The sequence below is a fragment of the Oenanthe melanoleuca genome, chromosome 4, assembly GCF_029582105.1.
Source record: "Oenanthe melanoleuca isolate GR-GAL-2019-014 chromosome 4, OMel1.0, whole genome shotgun sequence".
NCBI lineage: Eukaryota > Metazoa > Chordata > Aves > Passeriformes > Muscicapidae > Oenanthe > Oenanthe melanoleuca.
Window position 1 is genome coordinate 67859384 of NC_079337.1, and position 20407 is coordinate 67879790.

At 61.1% G+C, this 20407-nt stretch overlaps 2 protein-coding genes across 4 annotated transcripts; both read right to left on the reverse strand.

The window, feature by feature from the left end:
* Positions 1–495: 495 nt before the first annotated feature.
* On the reverse strand, positions 496–16491 carry VPS16 (VPS16 core subunit of CORVET and HOPS complexes). Of its 2 annotated transcripts, XM_056489329.1 has the most exons (25): positions 16289–16451; positions 15542–15630; positions 15366–15460; positions 14534–14662; positions 14024–14168; positions 13567–13682; positions 13028–13150; positions 12707–12762; positions 12484–12573; positions 11816–11910; positions 11086–11162; positions 10163–10294; positions 8748–8875; positions 8639–8674; positions 7519–7627; positions 7312–7446; positions 6376–6484; positions 5550–5647; positions 4768–4872; positions 3596–3673; positions 2747–2916; positions 2574–2670; positions 1688–1791; positions 1222–1300; positions 686–772 (listed from the first exon to the last, which is right to left on the reverse strand). In XM_056489329.1, the coding sequence occupies exons 1-24, from the start codon at positions 16339–16341 to the stop codon at positions 1231–1233; spliced, it is 2439 nt and encodes an 812-aa protein (XP_056345304.1). In that variant the 5' UTR covers positions 16342–16451; the 3' UTR covers positions 686–772; positions 1222–1230. The 2 variants fall into 2 exon arrangements, with proteins under 2 accessions (XP_056345303.1, XP_056345304.1); XM_056489328.1 differs by lacking the exon at positions 1222–1300 and having other exon boundaries at positions 496–772; positions 16289–16491.
* Positions 16492–16729: 238 nt separating this feature from the next.
* NAT8 (N-acetyltransferase 8 (putative)) lies at positions 16730–19538 on the reverse strand. Of its 2 annotated transcripts, none has more exons than XM_056489332.1 (2): positions 19145–19538; positions 16730–17823 (listed from the first exon to the last, which is right to left on the reverse strand). In XM_056489332.1, the coding sequence occupies exon 2, from the start codon at positions 17813–17815 to the stop codon at positions 17156–17158; it is 660 nt and encodes a 219-aa protein (XP_056345307.1). In that variant the 5' UTR covers positions 17816–17823; positions 19145–19538; the 3' UTR covers positions 16730–17155. The 2 variants fall into 2 exon arrangements, with proteins under 2 accessions (XP_056345307.1, XP_056345308.1); XM_056489333.1 differs by lacking the exon at positions 19145–19538 and adding an exon at positions 18866–19125.
* Positions 19539–20407: the final 869 nt, after the last annotated feature.

Here is a 20407-nt window from a genome sequence, read left to right on the forward strand (position 1 = left end):
AGGGACTCCTCAATGTCCCCTAGTGTCCCACCAGGGATCCCCCAATGCCCTTTAATGTCCCCTAGGGACCCCACAGGGACCCCTCGATGTCCCCCCTCCACAAGTGTTTCCCCAGTGTCACCCCAGGGACCTCCCCAGTGTCCTCCCAGTGTCCCCCCCAAGTGACCCTTGGGGACACTCAGTGACCTCCCATCCCAGCCTGTGCTCCAGGTACCCCTCCAGACCCAGTGTCCCCACCAAAGACTCATTTGAGGATCCCAGGGAATCCACAGAGTCCCCCCACTGCCCCCTCAAGTCACCCTTGGGGATACCCAAGCTCCCAAACCCCTCCTGAACCCCGTGAAAGCTCCCCAGAACCTGTTTGAAGGTCCCAGTGTCACCCTCAAATATCCAGCCAATGCCTCTTGGGGACACCCAGTGCCCTCCCCTCCAGACCCCTGTGTGTGTGTGTCCCCTGACTGTCCCCTCCCACGCCCCTCCTTGGTGACACAGGCACAGAGCTCTTCTCTTTATTGCACCTCCACGTCCCCTGGGTGCCACCTTCACCACCCAGCAAGGACAAGCAGCAGCTCCCAGAGGACCCAGACCCGTAGGGGTGTCCCCAAAGGTGTCCCCAGGGTTTGGGGATCACTTTTTGAGGAGCTGTGCCCGTGCCCGGTTGAGCTTTTCGGCCAGGGCGCCGTCGGTGCCGGCCGAGCACCGCGCCAGCACCAGGCTCATCTCGGCCTCGTTCTTGCGCTCCATGGCCGCCTCGGCCGCCTGCTCCAGGTCCCTGCAGGGCAGAGAGCGGGGTGGGGACAGCGTGGGGACAGTGTGGGGACAGAGCCACCCCCAGGGTGTCATCACTGTGCCACCACCCCAGCAGCTCCTGCTGTCCCCATCAGTGTCACCCCATTGATGTGGCCAGAAATGTGAATTCTGTCCCCGTCTGCTGCAGCTGGGTGGGGCAGTGCCCCTGATCTCCTGGCACACATTATCTGCTCATGGGCCATCTTTAAACCAGCTGGGCAATCATCTTTATCTTCCCACAGCCCATCCTCCCTCCAGGAGATATCTCCTGTTCATGGCCACTGAGTCCCAGGGCATGACTGATAAAATTCCATCATCCCACTGGGAGATGCTCCAGCCAGGGGAGGAGCCAAGCCTTTCCTACCCAGATCAAAACTGACATTTGGAACACCAGAGCAGCCTTTGCCACTGGATTCCAGAGGAAAGCCAGACCTTTGCACATCATCCCTGCACCTTCAGAGGAAACTGCACCTTCTCCAGGAGCACTGCTCCAGCTGAACCACATCTGCCCCTGCAGGAGGATGCAGCCACCATTGAATGGGACTGTGCCAACACCCTGACTGACTGATGGGTGTCAGCTTGGATTCTGACTCTGGCAGGGTTTGGGATTGTTCTGTGTAATACTGCATTTCTATTTTAATTTTCCTAGTAAAGAACTGTTATTCCTAATTGCCATCTCTTTGCCTGAGAGCCCCTTCATTTCAAAATTATAATAATTTGGAGGGAGGGGATTTACATTCTCCATTTCAGAGAGAAGCTTCTGCCTTTATTGGCAGACACCTGTCCTGCAAACCAGGACACTGCCTCACAGGGAATTCCAGCTGTGCACTCCACACCCCAGCTGTGCTCTGCCATGCCCCAGTGTCCCCACACGTCCCCTGGTGTCCCCAGTCCTCACCCCACGAGGACGAAGGCCCTGACGCGCTGCTCGGGGGGCACACGTGGCGCGTACTTCTTGGCCTCGTAGCGGTTGTGGTGCTTCACTGCCACCTCCACGAAGGGCTGGGGAGGCAGGGAGAGCAGGGCAGGGGTGAGGAAGAGCAGGGGAGAGGGGAGGAAGAGCAGGGGAGAAGGGGAGAGGAGGAGGGAGGAGCTGGAGAGGGGAGGAAGAGGTCAGGAGAGATGGAAAAGGGTGGGAGAGATGGTGAGAGGAGGAAGAGCAGGGGAGAAGAGGAGAGGGAAGGATGGAGGGGCTGGAGAGGTGAGGAAGAGTATGGGAGAGATGGAGAGGAGGAGGGAGGGGCTGGAGAGGGGAGGAAGAGCAGGGGAGAAGGGGAGAGGAGAGGAAGAGTATGGGAGGGTCAGAGAGTGGAGGAAGAGGATGGGAGGGCTGCAGAGGGAAAAGTGTGGAAGAGCTGGAATGGGGAGGAAGAGGATGGAAGGACTGGAGAGAGGAGGAAAAGAATGGTGGAGGTGGAGAGCAGAGGAAGAGGATGGGAAGGCAAGGATGGGAGGGCTGGAGAAGGAGGAAGAGGATGGGAGGATTGGAGAGAGGAGGAAGAGAATGAGAGGGTTGGAGAGGGAAGGGAGAGGATGGAGGAGCTCAAGAGGGGTGGAAGGGGATGGGAGAACTGGAATGGGGAGGAAGAGGATAGGAAGGGAAGAATGGGAGGGCTGGAGAAGGAGGAAGAGGATGGGAGAGCTGGAGAAGGAGGAAGAGGATGGGAAGGCAAGCATGGGATGTCTGGAGGAGGAGGAGGATGGGAGAGTGGGAATGGGGAGGAAGAGGATGGGATGGGATGGAGGGGAGGAAGATTTTGGGATGAGGGGGTCACTACTCTCACCAGGTAGCCAATGGGTGACTTCTTGCTCTTGGAGAACTTCTCCATCTCCTCCCAGTCCCCGCGCGTGGCCAGGGCGTTGATCTTCAGCCACCAGTACCTGGGCACAGGGGGCTCAGGGCTGTGCCTGCAGCCCCCCAGACCCCCCTGCACCCCCCCAAAGACCCCACCCCCACCTCTTGTCCGGGATCTTGAAGTCCCTGTAGAGCTGCTCAGCACGTTTGTGGTGCCCGTCCAGGATGAGGGTGGCCACGGTGTCGTGCAGGGACAGGTCCAGGTAGGGCTTGTCCAGCTCCTCCTGCAGCTGCCGCTGCAGCCGCAGCAGCTTGATCTGCTCCTCCGTGGCCTGGGGCAGGGACAGGGCAAGCTCTGGGCTCCTGGCACAGCCCCCTTGTCCCCAGCCCCGCCCTGAGCCAGCCCCCGTGTCCCCAGCACTGTCCTGTGCCAGCCCCCATGTACCCATCCCAGCCCCTGGGCCCTTGTCCCAGTCCTGTCCCAGCCCCAGAGTCCCTGGCCCAGCCTTGATGTTCCCAGCCCTGCCCTGTGCCAGCCTTGATGTTCTCAGCCCAGCCCTGGAGTTCCTGTCCCAGCCTTGTGTCCCCATCCCATCCCCAGGATCTCCAGCCCAGCCCTGATGTCCCTGTGCCACTCTTGGGGTCCCTGTCCCAGTCCTGTCCCAGCCCCAGGATCCCCATCCCAGCCCTGATGTTCCTGTCCCAGCCCTGTCCCACCCCTGGGGTGGCTGTCCCAGCTCTCAGTCCCCATCTCAGCCCAGTTCCAGCCTCAGGGTCCCTGTCACAGTTCCAGGGTCTCCATCTCAGCTTTGGGTCCCCTGTACCAGCCCTGCCCCATCCCCAGTGTCCCTGTCCAAGCCTCAGTGTCCCCATCCCGGCCATGCCCCTGGACAGCCACCCTTCCACCCAGCCAGCCTTGTCTCCAGGGCAGGGTGGCCTTGTCCCTGCTGTCCCCTTGTCCCTGCTGTCCCCTTGTCCCTGCTGTCCCCTGTGGCACCTGGGCACTCTCACCTTGGCAGCGAAGTCGTTCTTGGCCTTGTAGAATTCATCCAGGGCGTTCTGCAGGGAGGCCACACGGCCCTCGATCCGCTGGGGGTGGCACAGGGATGGCACAGGGACATGGCACAGGGACATGGCACAGGGACATGGCACAGGCATGGCACAGGGACATGGCACAGGGATGGCACAGGGATGGCACAGGAACATGGCACAGGAACATGGCACAGGAACATGGCACAGGGACATGGCACAGGGACATGGCACAGGAACATGGCACAGGAACATGGCACAGGGACATGGCACAGGGACATGGCACAGTCATGTCATTCCCTGTGTGGAATCCTGACCCCCTGGATGGGATCCTGACCCCCTGGCACACACGGCATGGGATGGGCACGTTCCCCCACAGTCCTGGGGTGCAAACTGGGAAGTTCCCATTCCCACACCCAGAGCCCGATTCCCAAATCCAGCCCAAATCCCGCCCTGCTCATGATGGAAATACTCATCCTGGACTTTTCCCTGCCCCGTGCCTGGCAGCTCCTGACATTCCCCCATCCCAATTCTGAATTCTTCCATCCCAATCTCAAATTCCCCATCCCAATCCCGAATTCTCCCATCCTAATCCCGAATTTCTCCATTCCGAATTCCCCTGTCCTAATCCCGAATTTCTCCATTCCGAATTCCCCTGTCCTAATCCCGAATTTCTCCATTCCGAATTCCCCTGTCCCAATCCCGAATTCCCCAATCTTGAATTCCCCCATCCCAACTCCGAATTGCCCAATCCTGAACTCCCAATCCCAAATTCCCCCACCAATCCCAAACTGCCCCATCCGAAATCCCCGATTCCCCAATTCCAAAATCCCCCATTCCAAATTGCCCCAACCCCAATCTCAAGTTCTCCAATCCCGAACTGCCCCATGCAAATCCCAAATTCCCTAATCCCAAATTCCCCCATCCTGAATTCCCCCATCCCAATCCCAAATCCTGAATTCCCCAATCTCAAATTTCCCCAGCCCAACCCCAAATTGCCCCACCCCAATCCCCAGTCCCAAATCCTGAACTCCCCCCTCCCCAATCACCATTTCCCTCGTCCCACTCCCGAATTCCCCAATCCCAACCCCCAATCCCCATCCCAACCCCATTCCCATCCCAATCCCAAATTCCCCAACCCCAACCCTCCCCACCTGCTGGCAGTAGCCACCCTGCACGTGCAGGTTGCCCAGCTCCTGGTGGTTGTCGTCCTGGTTGTACAGATCCTTCAGCGTCTCCCGCTCCTGGTGCCGGCAGAACTGCGGGGACAGGGGTGCTTGGGGGACAGGGGACACCCAGGGGGGTGTGGGGACATCCTGGGGGACAACCAGGGGGGCAGGGGGACATCCAGGGGGCAGGGGACACACAGGGCGGGCAGGGGACACCCAAGGGGTGTGGGGACATCTTGGGGGTTAAAGGGACACTCAGAGGGTCAAGGGGACACATGGTGGGGATCAAGGGGACACCCAGGGGTCAAGGGACACCTTGGGGGTCAAGAGGACATCTCGGAGATCAGGGGGACACGTGGGGGTGTCAAGGGACACCTTAGGGGTCAGGGGGACACCCAGGGAGCATGGGGACATTCTGGGGGTCAAGGGGACACCCAGGGGTCAAGGGACAGCCAGAGGGGTCAAGGGGACACGTTGAGGGTCAGGGGTTTTGGGGGAGTTCAGGGTTTTTTTTTGAGGGCTTCAGGGTGGTTTTGGAGTGCTCAGGTGTTTTTAGGGTGCTCAGGGCAGTTTTGGAGTTCTCAGAGCAGTTTTTGGGGTGCCCAGGCCATTTTTGGGGTTCTCAGGGCAGTTTTTGGGGTACCTAGGCCATTTTTAGGGTTCTCAGGGCAGTTTTGGAGTTCTCAGGGCAGTTTTTGGGGTGCCCAGGCAGTTTTTGGGGTTCTCAGGCCGTTTTTGGGGTGCCCAGGCCGTTTTGGGGTCCCCACCTGGCGGTACAGGCTCAGTGCCACGGGCTGGTTCTGCAGGGTCATGAAGAAAGAGCCGCGGTTCAGCTCGTTCTTGAGGTGCAGCACCACTGTGTACACTGGGACAGGGACAGGGCCAGGGACAGGAGTTGGGGACAGAGGGGTTGGGGACAGGGGAGTTGGGGGGCACAGAAAGGTTTGGATTGGGTTTTTTTTCTGCACCTCTTAAACCCCTCTGTGCCCCCCGACCCTCCACGCGCTCCCCAAAATGTCCCCAAAGTGCTCTCCCAACCCTATAAGATTTCCAAGATGCTCTTCCAGACCCCAAAATGTCCCCTCACCCAGATCAGTGTCCCCTGTCCCTCACCCAGCTCAGTGTCCCCTGTCCGTCACCCAGGTCTCTGTCCCCCCTGTCCCTCCCCCAGCTCAGTGTCCCCTGTCCGTCACCCAGGTCGGTGTCCCCTGTCCCTCCCCCAGCTCAGGGTCCCCTGTCCCTCCCCCAGCTCAGTGTCCCCTGTCCCTCCCCCAGGTCTCTGTCCCCCCTGTCCCTCCCCCAGCTCAGTGTCCCCCTGTCCCTCACCCAGCTCAGTGTCCCCTGTCCCTCATCCAAGTCAGGGTCCCCTGTCCCTCACCCAGATCTCTGTCCCCCCCTGTCCCTCCCCCAGCTCAGTGTCCCCTGTCCCTCACTCAGGTCAGGGTCCCCTGTCCCTCCCCCAGCTCAGTGTCCCCTGTCCCTCACCCAGCTCGGTGTCCCCTGTCCCTCCCCCAGGTCTCTGTCCCCCCTGTCCCTCCCCCAGCTCAGTGTCCCCTGTCCCTCACCCAGGTCTCTGTCCCCCCTGTCCCTCACCCAGGTCGGTGTCTCCGCTCTCGATGGCTTTGCCCAGCGCCAGTTTGCTGCGCTTCATCTTCAGCAGCAGCGGCACCTGCTCGCCCGAGCGGGGCTCGTACTCCAGCAGCTGGGGGCAACCAGAGACCTCCATGGGCCACTGAACACCCTGATGGGCCACCAGGGACCCTCTTGGGCTACTGAACACCCTGATGGGCCACCAGGGACCCTCCTGGGCTACTGAACACCCTGATGGGCCACCAGGGACCCTCTTGGGCTACTGAACACCTTGATGGGCCACCAGGGACCCTCCTGGGCTACTGAACAGCCTCATGGCCACCTCAGATCCCCTTGGGCTACTGAACACCCTCATGGCCACCCAGAGAACCCCCTGGGCCACTGAACACCCTCATGGCCACCACAGTGCCCACTCTGATGGACCCCCAGAACCCCTGGCTATCTTGATGGCCACCCCAGACCCCCTGGGCTACCTTGATGGCCAGCTCAGTGCCCACCTTGGTGGCCACCCCAGACACGCCTGGCTACCTTGATGGCCACCCCAGACCCCTTGGACTACATTGATGGTCCCCCCAGACCCCCTGGGCTACCTTGGTGGCCACCCCAGACCCCCCTGGCTACCTTGATGGCCAGCTCAGTGTCCACCTTGGTGGCCACCCCAGACCCCCCTGGCTACCTTGATGGCCACCCCAGACCCCCTGGGCTACCTTGATGGCCACCCCAGACCCCCTGGCTACCTTGATGGCCCCCCCAGACCCCCTGGGCTACCTTGATGGCCAGCTCAGTGCCCACCTTGGTGGCCAGCTCAGACCCCCTGGGCTACCTTGATGGCCCCCCCAGACCCCCTGGGCTACCTTGATGGCCCCCCCAGACCCCCTGGCTACCTTGATGGCCAGCTCAGTGCCCACCTTGGTGGCCAGCTCAGACCCCCTGGGCTACCTTGATGGCCAGCTCGGCGCGGCCGCAGTCGTAGGCGCGGGTGGCGATGTCCGAGTAGGAGATCCCCGCCGTGTCCCCCAGCTTCTGGTTGATGGCCTGCGCCACCTCCTCGTCAGACTTGTCCTTCTGCTGCACCTGTGGGGCCAGCAGAGGTGTCCCCAGGGTGCCCAGGTGGTGGCCCAGCCCCGGCCCAGGCAGCCCCCTGACCTTGTAGCAGGCCCAGTGCGCCAGGATGCGGCTGACGCCCTGCATCTCGGGCAGCCGCAGGAACTCGCAGATCCGGATGGCCAAGGGGTACAGGCGGCGCAGCACCAGCCTGGGGACAGGGACAGGGGTCAGGGACATAGGGGGGACAGGGGCCATGGTGGGGATAGGGGACATGAGGGGATAGGGGACATGGAGGGGATGGGGGACACCAGGAGGGATAGGGGGACATGAGGGGGTCAGGGGACATCGGAGGGACAGGGGGACATAGAGGGGATAGGGGACGCCAGGGGGGACAGGGGACATGGCGGGGACAGGCAGACATGGAGGGGACAGGGGGACACATTGAGAGTCAGGGGACACATGAGGGGACAGGGGATATGGGGGGGACAGGGGGACATGGAGGGGTCAGGGGGACAAAGGGGGGTCAGAGGGACATGGGGGAGTCAGGGGATATGGAGGGGTCAAAGGGACACATTGGGGCTCAGGGGGACACATGAGGGGTTCAAGGGGACATGGAAGGGACAGAGGAACACATGAGGGATCAGCAGACACTGGGGGGTCAGGGGGACATGGACGAGACAGAGGACACATTGAGGGGTCAGGGGACACATGAGGGGACAGGGGACACCGGGGGGACACAGGGTCATGAAGGGGACGGGGACAGACTGGGGACACAGGGGGACACACATTGAGATCAGGGGTCACATTGGGGGTACAAGGGGCTGAGGAGTTTGGTTTGGTTTGGGGATGTCCCCAAGTGCTTGGAGCTGCTCAGCTCCTGAATATAGGAATGGGATGGAGAATTTGGGATGGGGAATTTGGGATGGGGATTTTGGGATAGGGACTGTGGGATGGGGAATTTGGGATGGGGAAGGTGGGATGGGGATTTTGGGACATGCAATGTGAGATGAGGATATCAGGATGGGGAGTGTGGGATGGGGATTTTGGATGGGGATTTTGGGACATGCAATGTGGGATGAGGATATCAGGATGGGAACTGTGGATGGGGATTTTGGGACATGCAATGTGGGATGAGGATATCAGGATGGGGACTGTGGGATGGAGAATTTGGGATGGGAACCCCGGGAAAGCTCCTGGGAGAGGGGCTGGGGGGTCCCACCTGTCCAGCAGCACCTCGATGGTGAGCTGCTTGTATCTGCAGGGAAGTCAAGGCACATTTGGGATCAGCAGAGCCCCAGGGACACCCTGACCCCACTGCAGGAGGATACTGGGTGAAGGTGAGCGGGATCCCGATCTGGTAGTCCCGGATGGCGTTGAGCACCCGCAGGTCCTGGCACATCCTCACAAACCCCTCGGGGGGAAACTTGTCCAGGAAACACTTCCCAAAGGAAGCTGCCTGTGGGGTTGGGGGAAATCAGAGGGAAAATCCTTTAGTTTCAGCCTCCCTCCTGCTGCTGTATCTGTGCTCAGGTAATGCCACGTGCCAGGGGCAGGCAGGGAACGGAGGGATTTGTGGAAATGGGATTGCCAAAAGAGATGGAACAGAAATGAGGTTTTAATCCCCCAGCCCAGTCCTGCCTGTCTGTGAGAGCAGCATAAACATCCTCCCCTGTTTGCACTGCAGGGCTCTCCAGGTTAAAGAGGGAGAGAAAACTCCCTCTGTGTGTGTGTAACACCCACAGCTATGCTGCACTCCAAATCAGAGCTCTGACTTCAAAAATTAGACAAAACTAGATTTGCCTGACTTCAAAATTTAGATTTCCTCATCTTGTACAGCCTCCTGCAAGTGTTCTCCATTCCATTTTCCTCCTGCAAGTGTTTTCCATCCCCCCTCTGCCTGTCTGTCAGACAGACCATGCCAGCATTTCTCAGCTGTCAAAGCCTGCTGGGACTTCATTTCTCTGTAAAAACCTTGTCATTGCAATTCCTCACATATTTTTTTCTGCTGTTGTTGGGAAGGATAAGGATTTGACAGGAATATTCTCACAGATATATGTCTAACAGAAAGATCTTTGAATGTAGAAGCTGAAGAAGGAATAGAAATTAAAGCAAGTTTTGATATAGAAGAAAATAACTGCTGAGCTTATTCTTACTCTGACTGGGTAACTAGAAGGCAAAAAGCAAGTGAGTTGGTTTTTATGACTCTGAGCAAAGGATAAATCCACCTCAAACAAAAGGTGTTTTCACCAACAAAAAGATTTTCACAAACAAGAAAGCCAATGGTAGAAGTAGGGAAAAAATCTCAGAATTTTCCACTGTGAGAAAAATGAAAAATAACTTCTAGCTTAAGCTGTAACACATTAACTTTTAGTGACTGGAAAACAGTAACATGAATATGGTAATGTTAGTAGTTATGATAGGTTATAGGTAATAGTAAAAGTACTGATTGGTTGTCATGTTTTAAGATGCTCTGTAGTGAAAAGTATATAAAATAAAAAAATAATATTTAACATTGTATAAATAATAAATAAATAAATAAATAAATAATATTATATAAAAGTTTGTAATTGTAACCAGAACCAGACAACCCCACAGCTGGGGCTGACAGGCTGTGGGCTGGGCTCTGTCACCCACGACCCGTGAATTGCTGCAACATTTAAATACAATAAACAATTTCAAAGAGCCTCCTGGAGCCCCCACCCCTCATTTTGGCTCTGACAGGCTGGTTTGTATCCCAGCTCACCCTCAGCAGGGATTTCTGTGTCTCAGGCTCGTGCTCGTAGCCCGCAGCCTCGATGCACTGGCCCACGGCCTCGGGGAGCAGCTGCTGCTCCCGGATCTCCCGCAGGTACTCGTCGGCTTTCTGGCTCTCCTTCTGCAGGAAAACAGGAATGGGGGATTCCTGGGACACTGAGCCCTGGGGATCCCACTGTGCTGGGCTGATGTGGTCAGAAATGTGAATTCTGTCCCCATCTGCTGCAGCCGGGTGGGGCAGTGACCCTGATCTCCTGGCACACATTATCTGCTCATGGGCCATCTTTAAACCAGCTGGGCAATCATCTTTATCTTCCCACAGCCCATCCTCCCTCCAGGAGATATCTCCTGTTCATGGCCAGTGAGTCCCAGGGCATGGCTGATAAAATTCCATCATCCCACTGGGAGATGCTCCAGCCAGGGGAGGAGCCAAGCCTTTCCTACCCAGATCAAAACTGACATTTGGAACACCAGAGCAGCCTTTGCCACTGGATTCCAGAGGAAAGCCAGACCTTTGCACATCATCCCTGCACCTTCAGAGGAAACTGCACCTTCTCCAGGAGCACTGCTCCAGCTGAACCACATCTGCCCCTGCAGGAGGATGCAGCCACCATTGAATGGGACTGTGCCAACACCCTGACTGACTGACGGGTGTCAGCTTGGATTCTGACTCTGGCAGGGTTGGGATTGTTCTGTGTAATACTGCATTTCTAGTTTAATTTTCCTAGTAAAGAACTGTTATTCCTAATTCCCATCTCTTTGCCTGAGAGCCCCTTAATTTCAAAATTATAATAATTTGGAGGGAGAGGGTTTACATTCTCCATTTCAGAGAGAAGCTTCTGTCTTTATTAGCAGACACCCATCCTGCAAACCAGGACACCCACCCTGGTGGGGGTTTGGGGAGGGGGGTACCTCGTACTCCTTCTGTGCCTCCAGCAGCAGAGCACCCGGAGCCATGGAGGCGATGCGGAAAATCTCCTGGCTGGCCTCTGCAGGGACGGGGACAGAACGTGGGTGAGGGGCTGCTCCAGCCTTGGGGGGCACCTGATCCCAGTGCCAGGAGCTGGCAGCACCCTCCAGCAGCAGGGTTGTGGAATGGGGTGGGTGGGAAGAGATCTTAAATCCCATTATCCCATCCCATCCCATTATCCCATTCCACCCCATCCATGTTCAGAGACACCTCCCACTGTCCCAGGTGGATCCAACCCGGCCTTGGGCACTGCCAGGGATCCAGGGGCAGCCACAGCAAATCTGGGAATTGCAGCCCAGGCAGGAATTCCTTCCCAAGATCCCAGCCTCATCTCCCCTTTCCCAGTGGGAGCCATTCCCTGTGTCCTGTCCCTCCAGGCCTTGTCCCAAATTCCAGCTCTCCTGGAGCCCCTTTAGGGACTCTGAGCATTCCCTGGAATTTTCCCTTCTCCAGGGAACATTCCCAGCATTCCAGCCTGGCTCTAGAATCCCAGCCTGGTTTGGGTGGGAAGGGACCTTAAATCCCATCCATTCCTACCAGGGACACCTCCCACCATCCCAAGGTGCTCCAAGCCCCATCCAACCTGGCCTGGGTGACTCCAGGGACCCAGGGGCAGCCACAGCTGCTCTGGGAATTCCTGTGCCAGGCTCCCACATGCCAGGGAAGACCCACCTGGGATCTCGTGCAGGAACTCGTGGCAGGTGCGGGACAGGATCCGGACCCCGTCCAGCTCGGGCACCAGGTGGGAATCCTCATCCAGGACAAAGCTGAGCTCCTGCTAAGGGCTGGGCATGGACACAGCTCTGGGGGCAGCCCCCAGCATTGCTGGGACACCAGGGAGTGAAGGGAATCCCAGGGGATGGGGAAGGACCTGGGAATATCATCTGGGAAAAGGGAAGGGCCAGGAAACATCCCATGGGACAGAAAAGGACCTGGGAGCTTCCCATGGGGCAAGGGAAGGGATGTGGGAGCATCCCAGAGAAAAGAAAAGGGTCTGGAAGGCACTGTGGGGGCTGGGAGCATCCCATGGGACAGGGAAAGGCTCTGGGAACATCTCAGAAAACAGAAAAGGATCTGGGAGCCAGAGTGGGGCTGGGAACATCCCCTGGGACAGGGGGAGGACCTGGGAGCACCCCATGGGATGGAAAAGGACCTGGAAACACCCCATGGGACAGGGAAGGACCTGGGAACATCCCAGGGAACAGGAACATCCCCTGGGGCAGAGGAAGGACCTGGGAGCACCCCCGGGGCCAGGGCAGCGAGGGGACCCCCAGGGGCAGCAGGGTGGGTGCCAGGGCAGGTGGCAGCAGCTCAGGGGTGTCCCTGCTCCCCAAGGATACCGGATGCACTCCGAGGAGTTGCCCACCACCATCAGCTGCCGCTCCCAGGCCAGCACCACGGCTCGCTGCCGGCTGCGGGGCCGCGTGCACCTGGGGAACCCCAACCACCAACCCCATCAACCCCGGCCCCTGGGACCCCCAAACCTGCAGCAGGGGGGTCCCACAGAGCTGAGGGCAGCCCAGGAAAGGCTGGGGGTGCCAGGGTTTGGTTTGGTTTGCTCACCACACCATCTGCTTGGGCGGGGATCGGATGCCGGTGTTGAACTCGCAGAATTTTTCCTGTGGGAGAGGAGAGGGCTCAGGGAAGAATTTTCCACTGGGGATGTGGGGATGTGTGGGGTGGGTGCTGGGCCACCACAGGGTCCAGCTCTGGAAGGAACCAGGGCTCCAAGCAAGATGGAAGGAAACATTCCAAAAAGGCTTTGGGAGGCACCAGCACGAGCCCCAAAGCTCTGCCAGGATGGGGAGTGCTCTGACCACCCAATAACCCCAAAAAGGACCCCAAAGGAACCCCCCAAAGACCCCCCAGGGTAGGTGGGCTCACCTTGAGCGAGGCTGTGCCCATCCAGACGGTGCCAGAGTCGGAGAAGAGGGCGAGGTGCCGGTGGGTGAAGGACACAGCCATGTGCAGGAAGGGCCCCGCCGAGGGGCTCAGCCCTGGGGGGCTCTGCCAGGGACAGGGGGGTCACTGGGGACATCAACAGGGCCTCAGAGTGACCCCAAGGGACATGGTCAGATTGGGGGGGCGTCCCTTCCTGCCTGCTCAGCCCTCAGATCTTTTCTACACTGGGGCCTGGGAGAGTGGGAGGAAAGGGGTGGGAGAGAGTGGGGAGGGCTGGGAGTGCCCCATGGGATGGGAAAGGATCTGGGAGCCACTGTGAGGACTGAGAGCATCCTATGGGATGGGAGAAGGACCTGGGAGTATCTCATGGGATGGGAGGGACAAGGAAAGGACCTGGGAAAATCCCATGGGATAAAAAAATGACCTGGGAGCATTCCAGGGGAAAGACCTGGGAACACCCCAAGGGATAATGGGGACAATGGGGACAGTGGGGACAGCAGGGCCATCCCAAACCCCCTCACCAGCACAGAGCAGGAGGTGTTGTCCAGCAGGAAGAGCTCCTGTCCCACAGCCAGCAGCACCACAGTCACCCTGTCCTGGGACAGCACGGCCCAGCAGGCTGGGGGCTTCTGCAGCCCTGGGGACAGACAGACACAGGGGGACAGATGGACACTGAGGGACTGATGGACAGCGGAGACTGGGGACAGAGGGACAGAGAAACAAGGACAGGGGACATAGGGATGGGGGGACAGAGGGGACAGAAGGGGAACAGGGAGGACAGAGGGGACAGAGGGGACAGGGAGAACAGGGAGGACAGAGGGGACAGTGGGGGACAGAGGGGACAGTGGGAACAGGGAAGACAGTGGGGACAGGGGGACTGGCGTACAGGGAGGACAGTGGGGACAGAAGGGACAGAGGGGACAGAGGGACAGATGGGACAGATGGGACAGGGGACAGAGGGGACAGGGGGACACCCACCAGGCACCTCGGGCAGGCGGCGCAGCTTGAGGTCGTCGATGTTGGTGGCGAGGGAGAAGCGCAGCGCCCCCGTCAGGATGGCCACGCCCGTGCCGAACTCCGTGTGGAAAACCTGCGCCTCCAGCACGTGGTTCTGCAGCACCTCCTGCGCCACGACACGGCCATGGCACTCTGGGGACACTGGGGACACTGGGGCATGCAGGGCTCGGCTCCCCTCTGGTGTCCCACGGGGTCCATTCTCCATCGCCCAAACCCCACCCAGGGCATCTCAGGAGGGGCAGAACAAGGGGAGGATGGAAAAGGGGATCTTGGGAAGGAATTCCTGGCTGGGCTGAAATTCCCAGATTTGCTGGATCCCTGGCAGTGTCCAAGGTGAGGATGGATCTACCTGGGACAGTGGGAGGTGTCCCTGCCATGGATGGGGTGGAATGGGACGGGCTGTGAGATCCCTTCCCACCTTCCCCATCCCAAATCCCATCCCAAATCCCATCCCAAATCCCACTCCCTCACGTTTCCCATGCTGAAGTGCCTCTTGAACTCGCAGAACAGGTTGTAGACCAGCACAGTCCCATCCTCCTGGATGCACAGCAGGTCCTCCCCTGCTGTCCAGCCCAGGTGCACCAGGCGGCCGCTCTTCCACTGGGAACAGGGAGGGGTCACCCCAGAGCCCCCCAGGGACACAGCTCAGGCCATGGCTGAGCTCTGACAGCCTGTCCTCAGCTTGGACACTTCATCCGCAGGTCCAACAGCTCATCCAAAGGTTGGACACCTCATTCAAGGATCTCACACCCTATCCAGAGGTTGGACACCTCACCTGCAGGTCCAACATCTCATCCAAAAGTCCAACACCTCATCTAGATGTCCAACACCTCATCCAAAGCTCCAACATCTTATCCAGAAATCCAACATCTCATCCAGAGGTCCAACACCCCACCTGGCTCTGCAGGTCCCTGCAGTTGTGGCTCTGTCCCCTCCACTGCCCCATGTCCCCCCCAGCCCCAGGCAGGGGGGAGGGAGGATGTTCCTGTGGCTCCAAACCCATGCAATCTTCCCATCCCATCCCAGGGCAGCAGGGAAGGGATTCTCCTGCTCAAAACTCCATCCCATCCTCTTCTCCCAGACCCAGACAGGATGAAGGGAGCATTTTCCTCCTGCCCAATCCTGCTGCTTCAAACTCCATCCCATCCTCTTTTTCCATCCCTCACCAGCAAGGAAAGGATTCTCCTGCTCCAAAATCAATCAAATCCTCTTCTCCCATCTGAGGGCAGCAGGGAATGGATTCTCCTGCTCCAAACCCATCCCAGACTATTCCCTGTCCCCAAACCCCTCCCAGCTCACTCACCGGGACGCTGGCCAGGAGCAGCCCCGAGGCCGAGTAGATCTCCAGGAGCGGGCGGGCACCGGGGGTTTTGTCCCGCCGGGAATTCCTCAGCAGAGCTGGGAGGGGGAGGGGACAGTCCCTGAGCCATCAGTGACACAGCCCCGGCTCGGGGAGGGGGCTCAGGGGGCTGCACCCACCGATGGGACCCCCGTAAGGAGCAGCTGCCACCACGCAGTCACGCAGGTCCTCCCGCAGCCCCCATTCCATGGAGTAGAGCTCCAGCTTCCTGCGGGACACGGGCACACCGGGCATTTCGGGGGGATTTTGGGGGATTTTGAGGTGATTTTGCGGGTATTTTTGAGGTGATTTTGGAGTAATTTTGGGGTGATTTTGGAGGCAATTTTGGAGGTGATTCTGGGGGGATTTTGGGGTGATTTTGGAGATGATTTTGGGCACGGATGGAGGGATGATGGATGGATGGACAGACGGACATGTAGCAGGCACAGGGATGGGCGAGTGCCCACCCCTGAACTGGCCCTCGAACACCCTCGAACACCCCAGGAACACCCAGAGACCCCCAGAAATCCCCCAGACCAACCCAAGGACCTGAGACCACCTCGGGACCCCCCCAGAGACCCCCGGGACCCCCTCCCAGGCAGCCCCAAGATCCATGGGCACCACGAGACCCCTCCAAGGAACCTCCAAACCCCAGAGACACCCCTGGGACCCCCATCCCAGCCAGCCCGTGACCACCCAGGGACCCCTCAGGGACTCCCAGCCCCGTGGCTACCCCAGAACCCCCGAGCTAGCCACAGAACCCCACCCCAGCCATCTCCGGGACCCCCTTCCCAGGCGGCCCCAACACCCATCGCTACCCCAGGGCAGCCCCGGGCCCCTCAAGCACACCCGGGACCCCCGAGCAGCCTCGGGCCGCTGCCCCTCACCGGTAGAAGGTCTCCTCGCCCAGCGGGTTCCAGTTGGCCGTGTAACAATCCATGGCGCGGCCGGCACGGGGGAACCGGGATGGGGAGAGGGGAACCGGGACCGGAGACCGAGACCGGGATCGGGACCCGGCGGTCCCGGCGCTTCCCTCAGCGCGTCACGCTCCGCACGTCGCGCCGTGACGCCGGGATGGATGCCGCCATCTTGGATGAGGGCACGAGATAGGTGAATGGGGAATCGCCGCCATCTTGGGTGAGGGCAGTGAGAAAGGGGAACCGCCGCCATCTTGGGTGAGGGCACAGGCCATGTCCCCCAAAGTGTCGCCTGTCCCCAAAGATTTCCCCTCTCCCGCAAAATCTCCGTGGTCCCCCAGTGTGTTCCCAGTTCCCAAGAGGCCTCTTATCCCCAAAGGTGTCCCCCAGGGTATCTCTCACACACAGTGCTCCCACAGGTCTCTCTTTATTTCCTGCTGCTGGAAATCCAGGGAGGGGTGCCATGGCGGTGCCAGGGTTGGAGTGCTGCGGTGCCAAGGCAGTGCCACACGTCCTGGGCTGGCGGTGCCATGGCAGTGCCACACATGCCAGCCTGTGGGGCCGTGGTGGTGCTTCATGTCCTGGGATCAGGGCGGTGCTGTCGGTGCTGCTGTGCCAGGGGAGTGCTGGGGTGGTGCCTCGTGTCCTGGGGCAGGCTTGGGGTGCCAGGGTTGGGTGTGCCAGGGTTCGGGTGCCATGGCAGCGCCACGCGTGCCACGGCAGCGCCTCATGCCCCGGGGTCACGGTGCTGTGCTGGAGCTGGGGCGCCACGGCAGCGCCTCACGTGCCAGGTTTGGCAGTGCCATCCACCCCAGCCCCCACAGCGCCACTCGGACCCTACTTGGTGCCATCCCCCAAATCGCAGCGGTAATGGAAGATCTGGAAGTTCAGCAAAGTGCCCAGCAGCGAGGGGTACGAGCTGCCCACCTTCCTGAACCCCTGCCCCTCGTAGAGCCGCTGCGCCGCCACCTGCACCATGGAGGTGCTGAGCACCACGGCGCCGAAACCGCGGGCGCGGGCGAACGCCAGCACCTCCCGGCACAGCGCCCGCGCCAGCCCGCGGCCGCGGTGCTCCCGGCCCACCGACATCCTCTTCAGCTCCAGCTCGCCGCGGCCCGCCGGCACCGCCGCCACCATGCCCGCCACGGCGCCGCCCTCCTCGGCCACCCAGAAGCAGCGGTCGGGCGCCCGCAGGTAGGAGCCGGCCACGTCGCACAGGTCGGTGCCCAGCGCGTCGCGCACGTACTCGGCGCTGAGCGAGCGCACCAGCACCCAGAGCAGCACCAGCGCCAGCGCCACCGCGCCCAGCCCCAGCACCCAGGAGCCGGCGGCCGCCCGCGCCGCCACGAACACGGCCAGCAGCGCCAGCCGCACCCGCGCCGCCCGCAGCACCCAGCGGAACCCCGCCGGAGCGTGCTCCAGGATGCCGCGGGCGAACATGGCCCGCACGGCCTCGTAGTCCTGCTCCTGGTACTGCCGGATGCGGAACGACGCCATGGGGGCACCTGCGGGGCGGGAGAGAGGGCGGTGATGTGGGTGGGGTGGGCAGGGTACGACGGATCCTGGCATTGGGGTGAGGGCAGTGCCCGCCTTCACAGAGACCCCCAGGATATCCCCAAATCCATCCCTGGGGTGGTACAGGGGGTCAGGACAGTGCCCACCTTCACAGAGACCCCCAGGATGTCCCCAGACACATTTGTGGGATGGTACAGGGGGCTTAGGGCAGTGCCCACCTTCACAGAGACCCCTGAGATGCCCCCAGACCCATCCCTGGAGTGGTACAGGGGGTCAGGGCAGTGCCTGCCTTCACAGGGAACCCCAGCATGTTCCCAGTGCCATCCCTGGAGTGGTACAGGGGGTCAGGGCAGTGCCCGCCTTCACAGGGAACCCCAGGGTACACTCAAATCCCATCCCTGCGGTGGCACAGTGAGGTCAGGGCAGTGCCCATCTTCACAGGGAACCCCAGGGTGTCCCCAGACCTGTCCCTGAGGTGGCACAAGGGGTCAGGGTAGTGCCATGGATGGAGAGGCCCAGGATACCCCCAGATCCCATCCCTGGGGTGGTACAGGGGGGTCAGGGCAGTGCCCACCTTCACAAAGACAGCCAGAGTATCCTGAGACCCATCCCTGGGGTAGCACAAGGGGTCAGGGCAGCGCCATGGATGGGGAGCCACAGGATATCCCCAGACCCCATCTTTGGGATTCACAGAATTTACAGAATCCCATCTCTGGGATGGCACAGGGGGGTTAGGGCAGTGCCCACCGTCACAGCGACCCTCAGGGTGTCCCCAGACCCATCCCTGGGGTGGCACAGGGGGGTCAAAGCATTGCCGGTGCCGCTCCCACCCGGGGTTCCCCAAAAGCAAGGGGAAAAAAAAAGTGGGAAGTCCCTTCCTGCCTTGATGGGCCCTCAGGGGTTCACCCCCGACCCCAGCTGGGCAGGGGGGTTTAACTGGGACACCCGGCACGGGCACTGGGGGGGCACAGGGGAAGAGCAGCAGGATCTGGGGGTTCCCCTCCCCTCGCTCCCCGGGACCCCGGAACTCACCGGGAGCCGCGGCACGACCCGCCCTGGGCAGAGGTGGGCAGCCCGCGGGCACCGGCCTTTGCTCGCCGTGCCGTGCCAGCGCGGGGCAAAGGGACACGGGTGGGGACACGGGGACAGGAGGGGACACGGGGCGGGGGGGCACGGGGACAGGAGGGGGTACAGGAACAGCCCCCCAGCCCCGGGGCCGCTCAGGGTTTGGGCACAGCGAAGGGGATGGGGGTCCCCAAACTGCGCCAAACGCCCCCCGCCCCCCAAAATCGCTCCCAGCGCCCCCCCCACCTGCTGCTACCGGCGCTGTCGCTCCTCAAACCGGGGCCGGCGGCTCTGCAGCTCCTCGGGACAAACCGGGGGGTCCCTCACCGGGCCGTGGGGGGCTCGCCGACCCCCCCAGCACCACGCCGAGGGTGTTTTTTTTTGGGGGAGGTCTTTGTTTCCCGCACCCCCGGCCCGGCCTGTGCCGGCGGCTCCCGGCGCTGGAAGATGCCGGATGCGTTCAGCCCATTGTTCTGCGCCTCTTCGGGTGGGGGGGCTCGCTCAGGTTTGGGGGGGCTCTGGTGACAGCACCCCCACTTTGGGCCGCGCTCAGGCCGGCGGAGGCTCCGGCGAGCGCGGCGAGCGCAGGCGCCGAGGGGCGAGTGCTGCCCCTGCCGATGCGGGATGATGCCATAAACCGATCCCGGGAAGGTTATGGGGTCACGGGGGGGATTTGGGGGGAAGCAGCATCTGCGCAGGGCACGGGGGGGTCGGGCAGCGGCGGGGGGACACTGCACGGGACCCCTGTCCCCCCAAAAATCCAGGGGATGCGGCAGTGATGGACGGCTACGGGCATGGAGGGGAAATGGGGTGGGGGTCTCGCTCCTCTCAGAGTGAGTGTCCCACTGTAGGGACCCCCAGGGTCACCCAAGGGGGCTCGGGGGTGATGATCGCCCCCCCAGCCCCGTGCTGGAGCCTCCCCGTGGGGTGTCATGGGGGTCCCGGTGCTGTTGGGGACCCCCCCGCCCCCAAGGAACAGCCCTTTATGTGGGGAGGGGGACAGGCACGGGAGGGTCCCTTGAGGGGGACACGGTGGCATCAGGGCCGAGCAGGGCACAGCCCCCCACCCTGGCAGGTGGTGGGGGGGGGGGGCACCCCAACCCCTTTTTGCTGGTTCTGATGGTGGAGCCCGATCGCTCTGACCATGACCCTGTGACCCCCGCGACCCTCCCTGGTGTCCCCAAAATCCCAGCACCCCCCTGTGCCCCCCCCCCTTCCCCCCAAGGACCCTTCCTGTGCATCCACGGTCCCAGCACTCCCCAGACCCCCCCAGTCCGGGCCCCCCAACTCTGGAGATCCCCGCATTGTCCCCATGGTCCCCAGAACTTCGCAGAGCCCCCCAGGTTCCCGCAGCCCGCGGCCCCATAAGTGGCCCAGCCGTGTGGCCGCCCCACGCTGCAGGTCCCATTGTCCCCGCGCTCCCCGAACCCCCCAGTGTCCCCACCAAGCATCCCCCGCCCCGCCCCCTTAACGGCACCGACAAATCTCGCGTTCTATTGGCCCCCGCGG

Bases quoted from the DNA above. Each gene is read 5' to 3' on its own strand.
- NAT8 (XM_056489332.1), bottom strand. From the start codon at position 17,815: ATGGCGTCGTTCCGCATCCGGCAGTACCAGGAGCAGGACTACGAGGCC.
- VPS16 (XM_056489328.1), bottom strand. From the start codon at position 16,341: ATGGATTGTTACACGGCCAACTGGAACCCGCTGGGCGAGGAGACCTTC. The intron at 15,461-15,541 runs GTGGGTGCAGCC...TCCCCCTCCCAG, and splicing joins TCCTTACGGGGGTCCCATCG to CTCTGCTGAGGAATTCCCGG. The intron at 11,163-11,815 runs GTGGGTCTTCCC...CCGTCCCTGCAG, and splicing joins GTTCCTGCACGAGATCCCAG to AGGCCAGCCAGGAGATTTTC.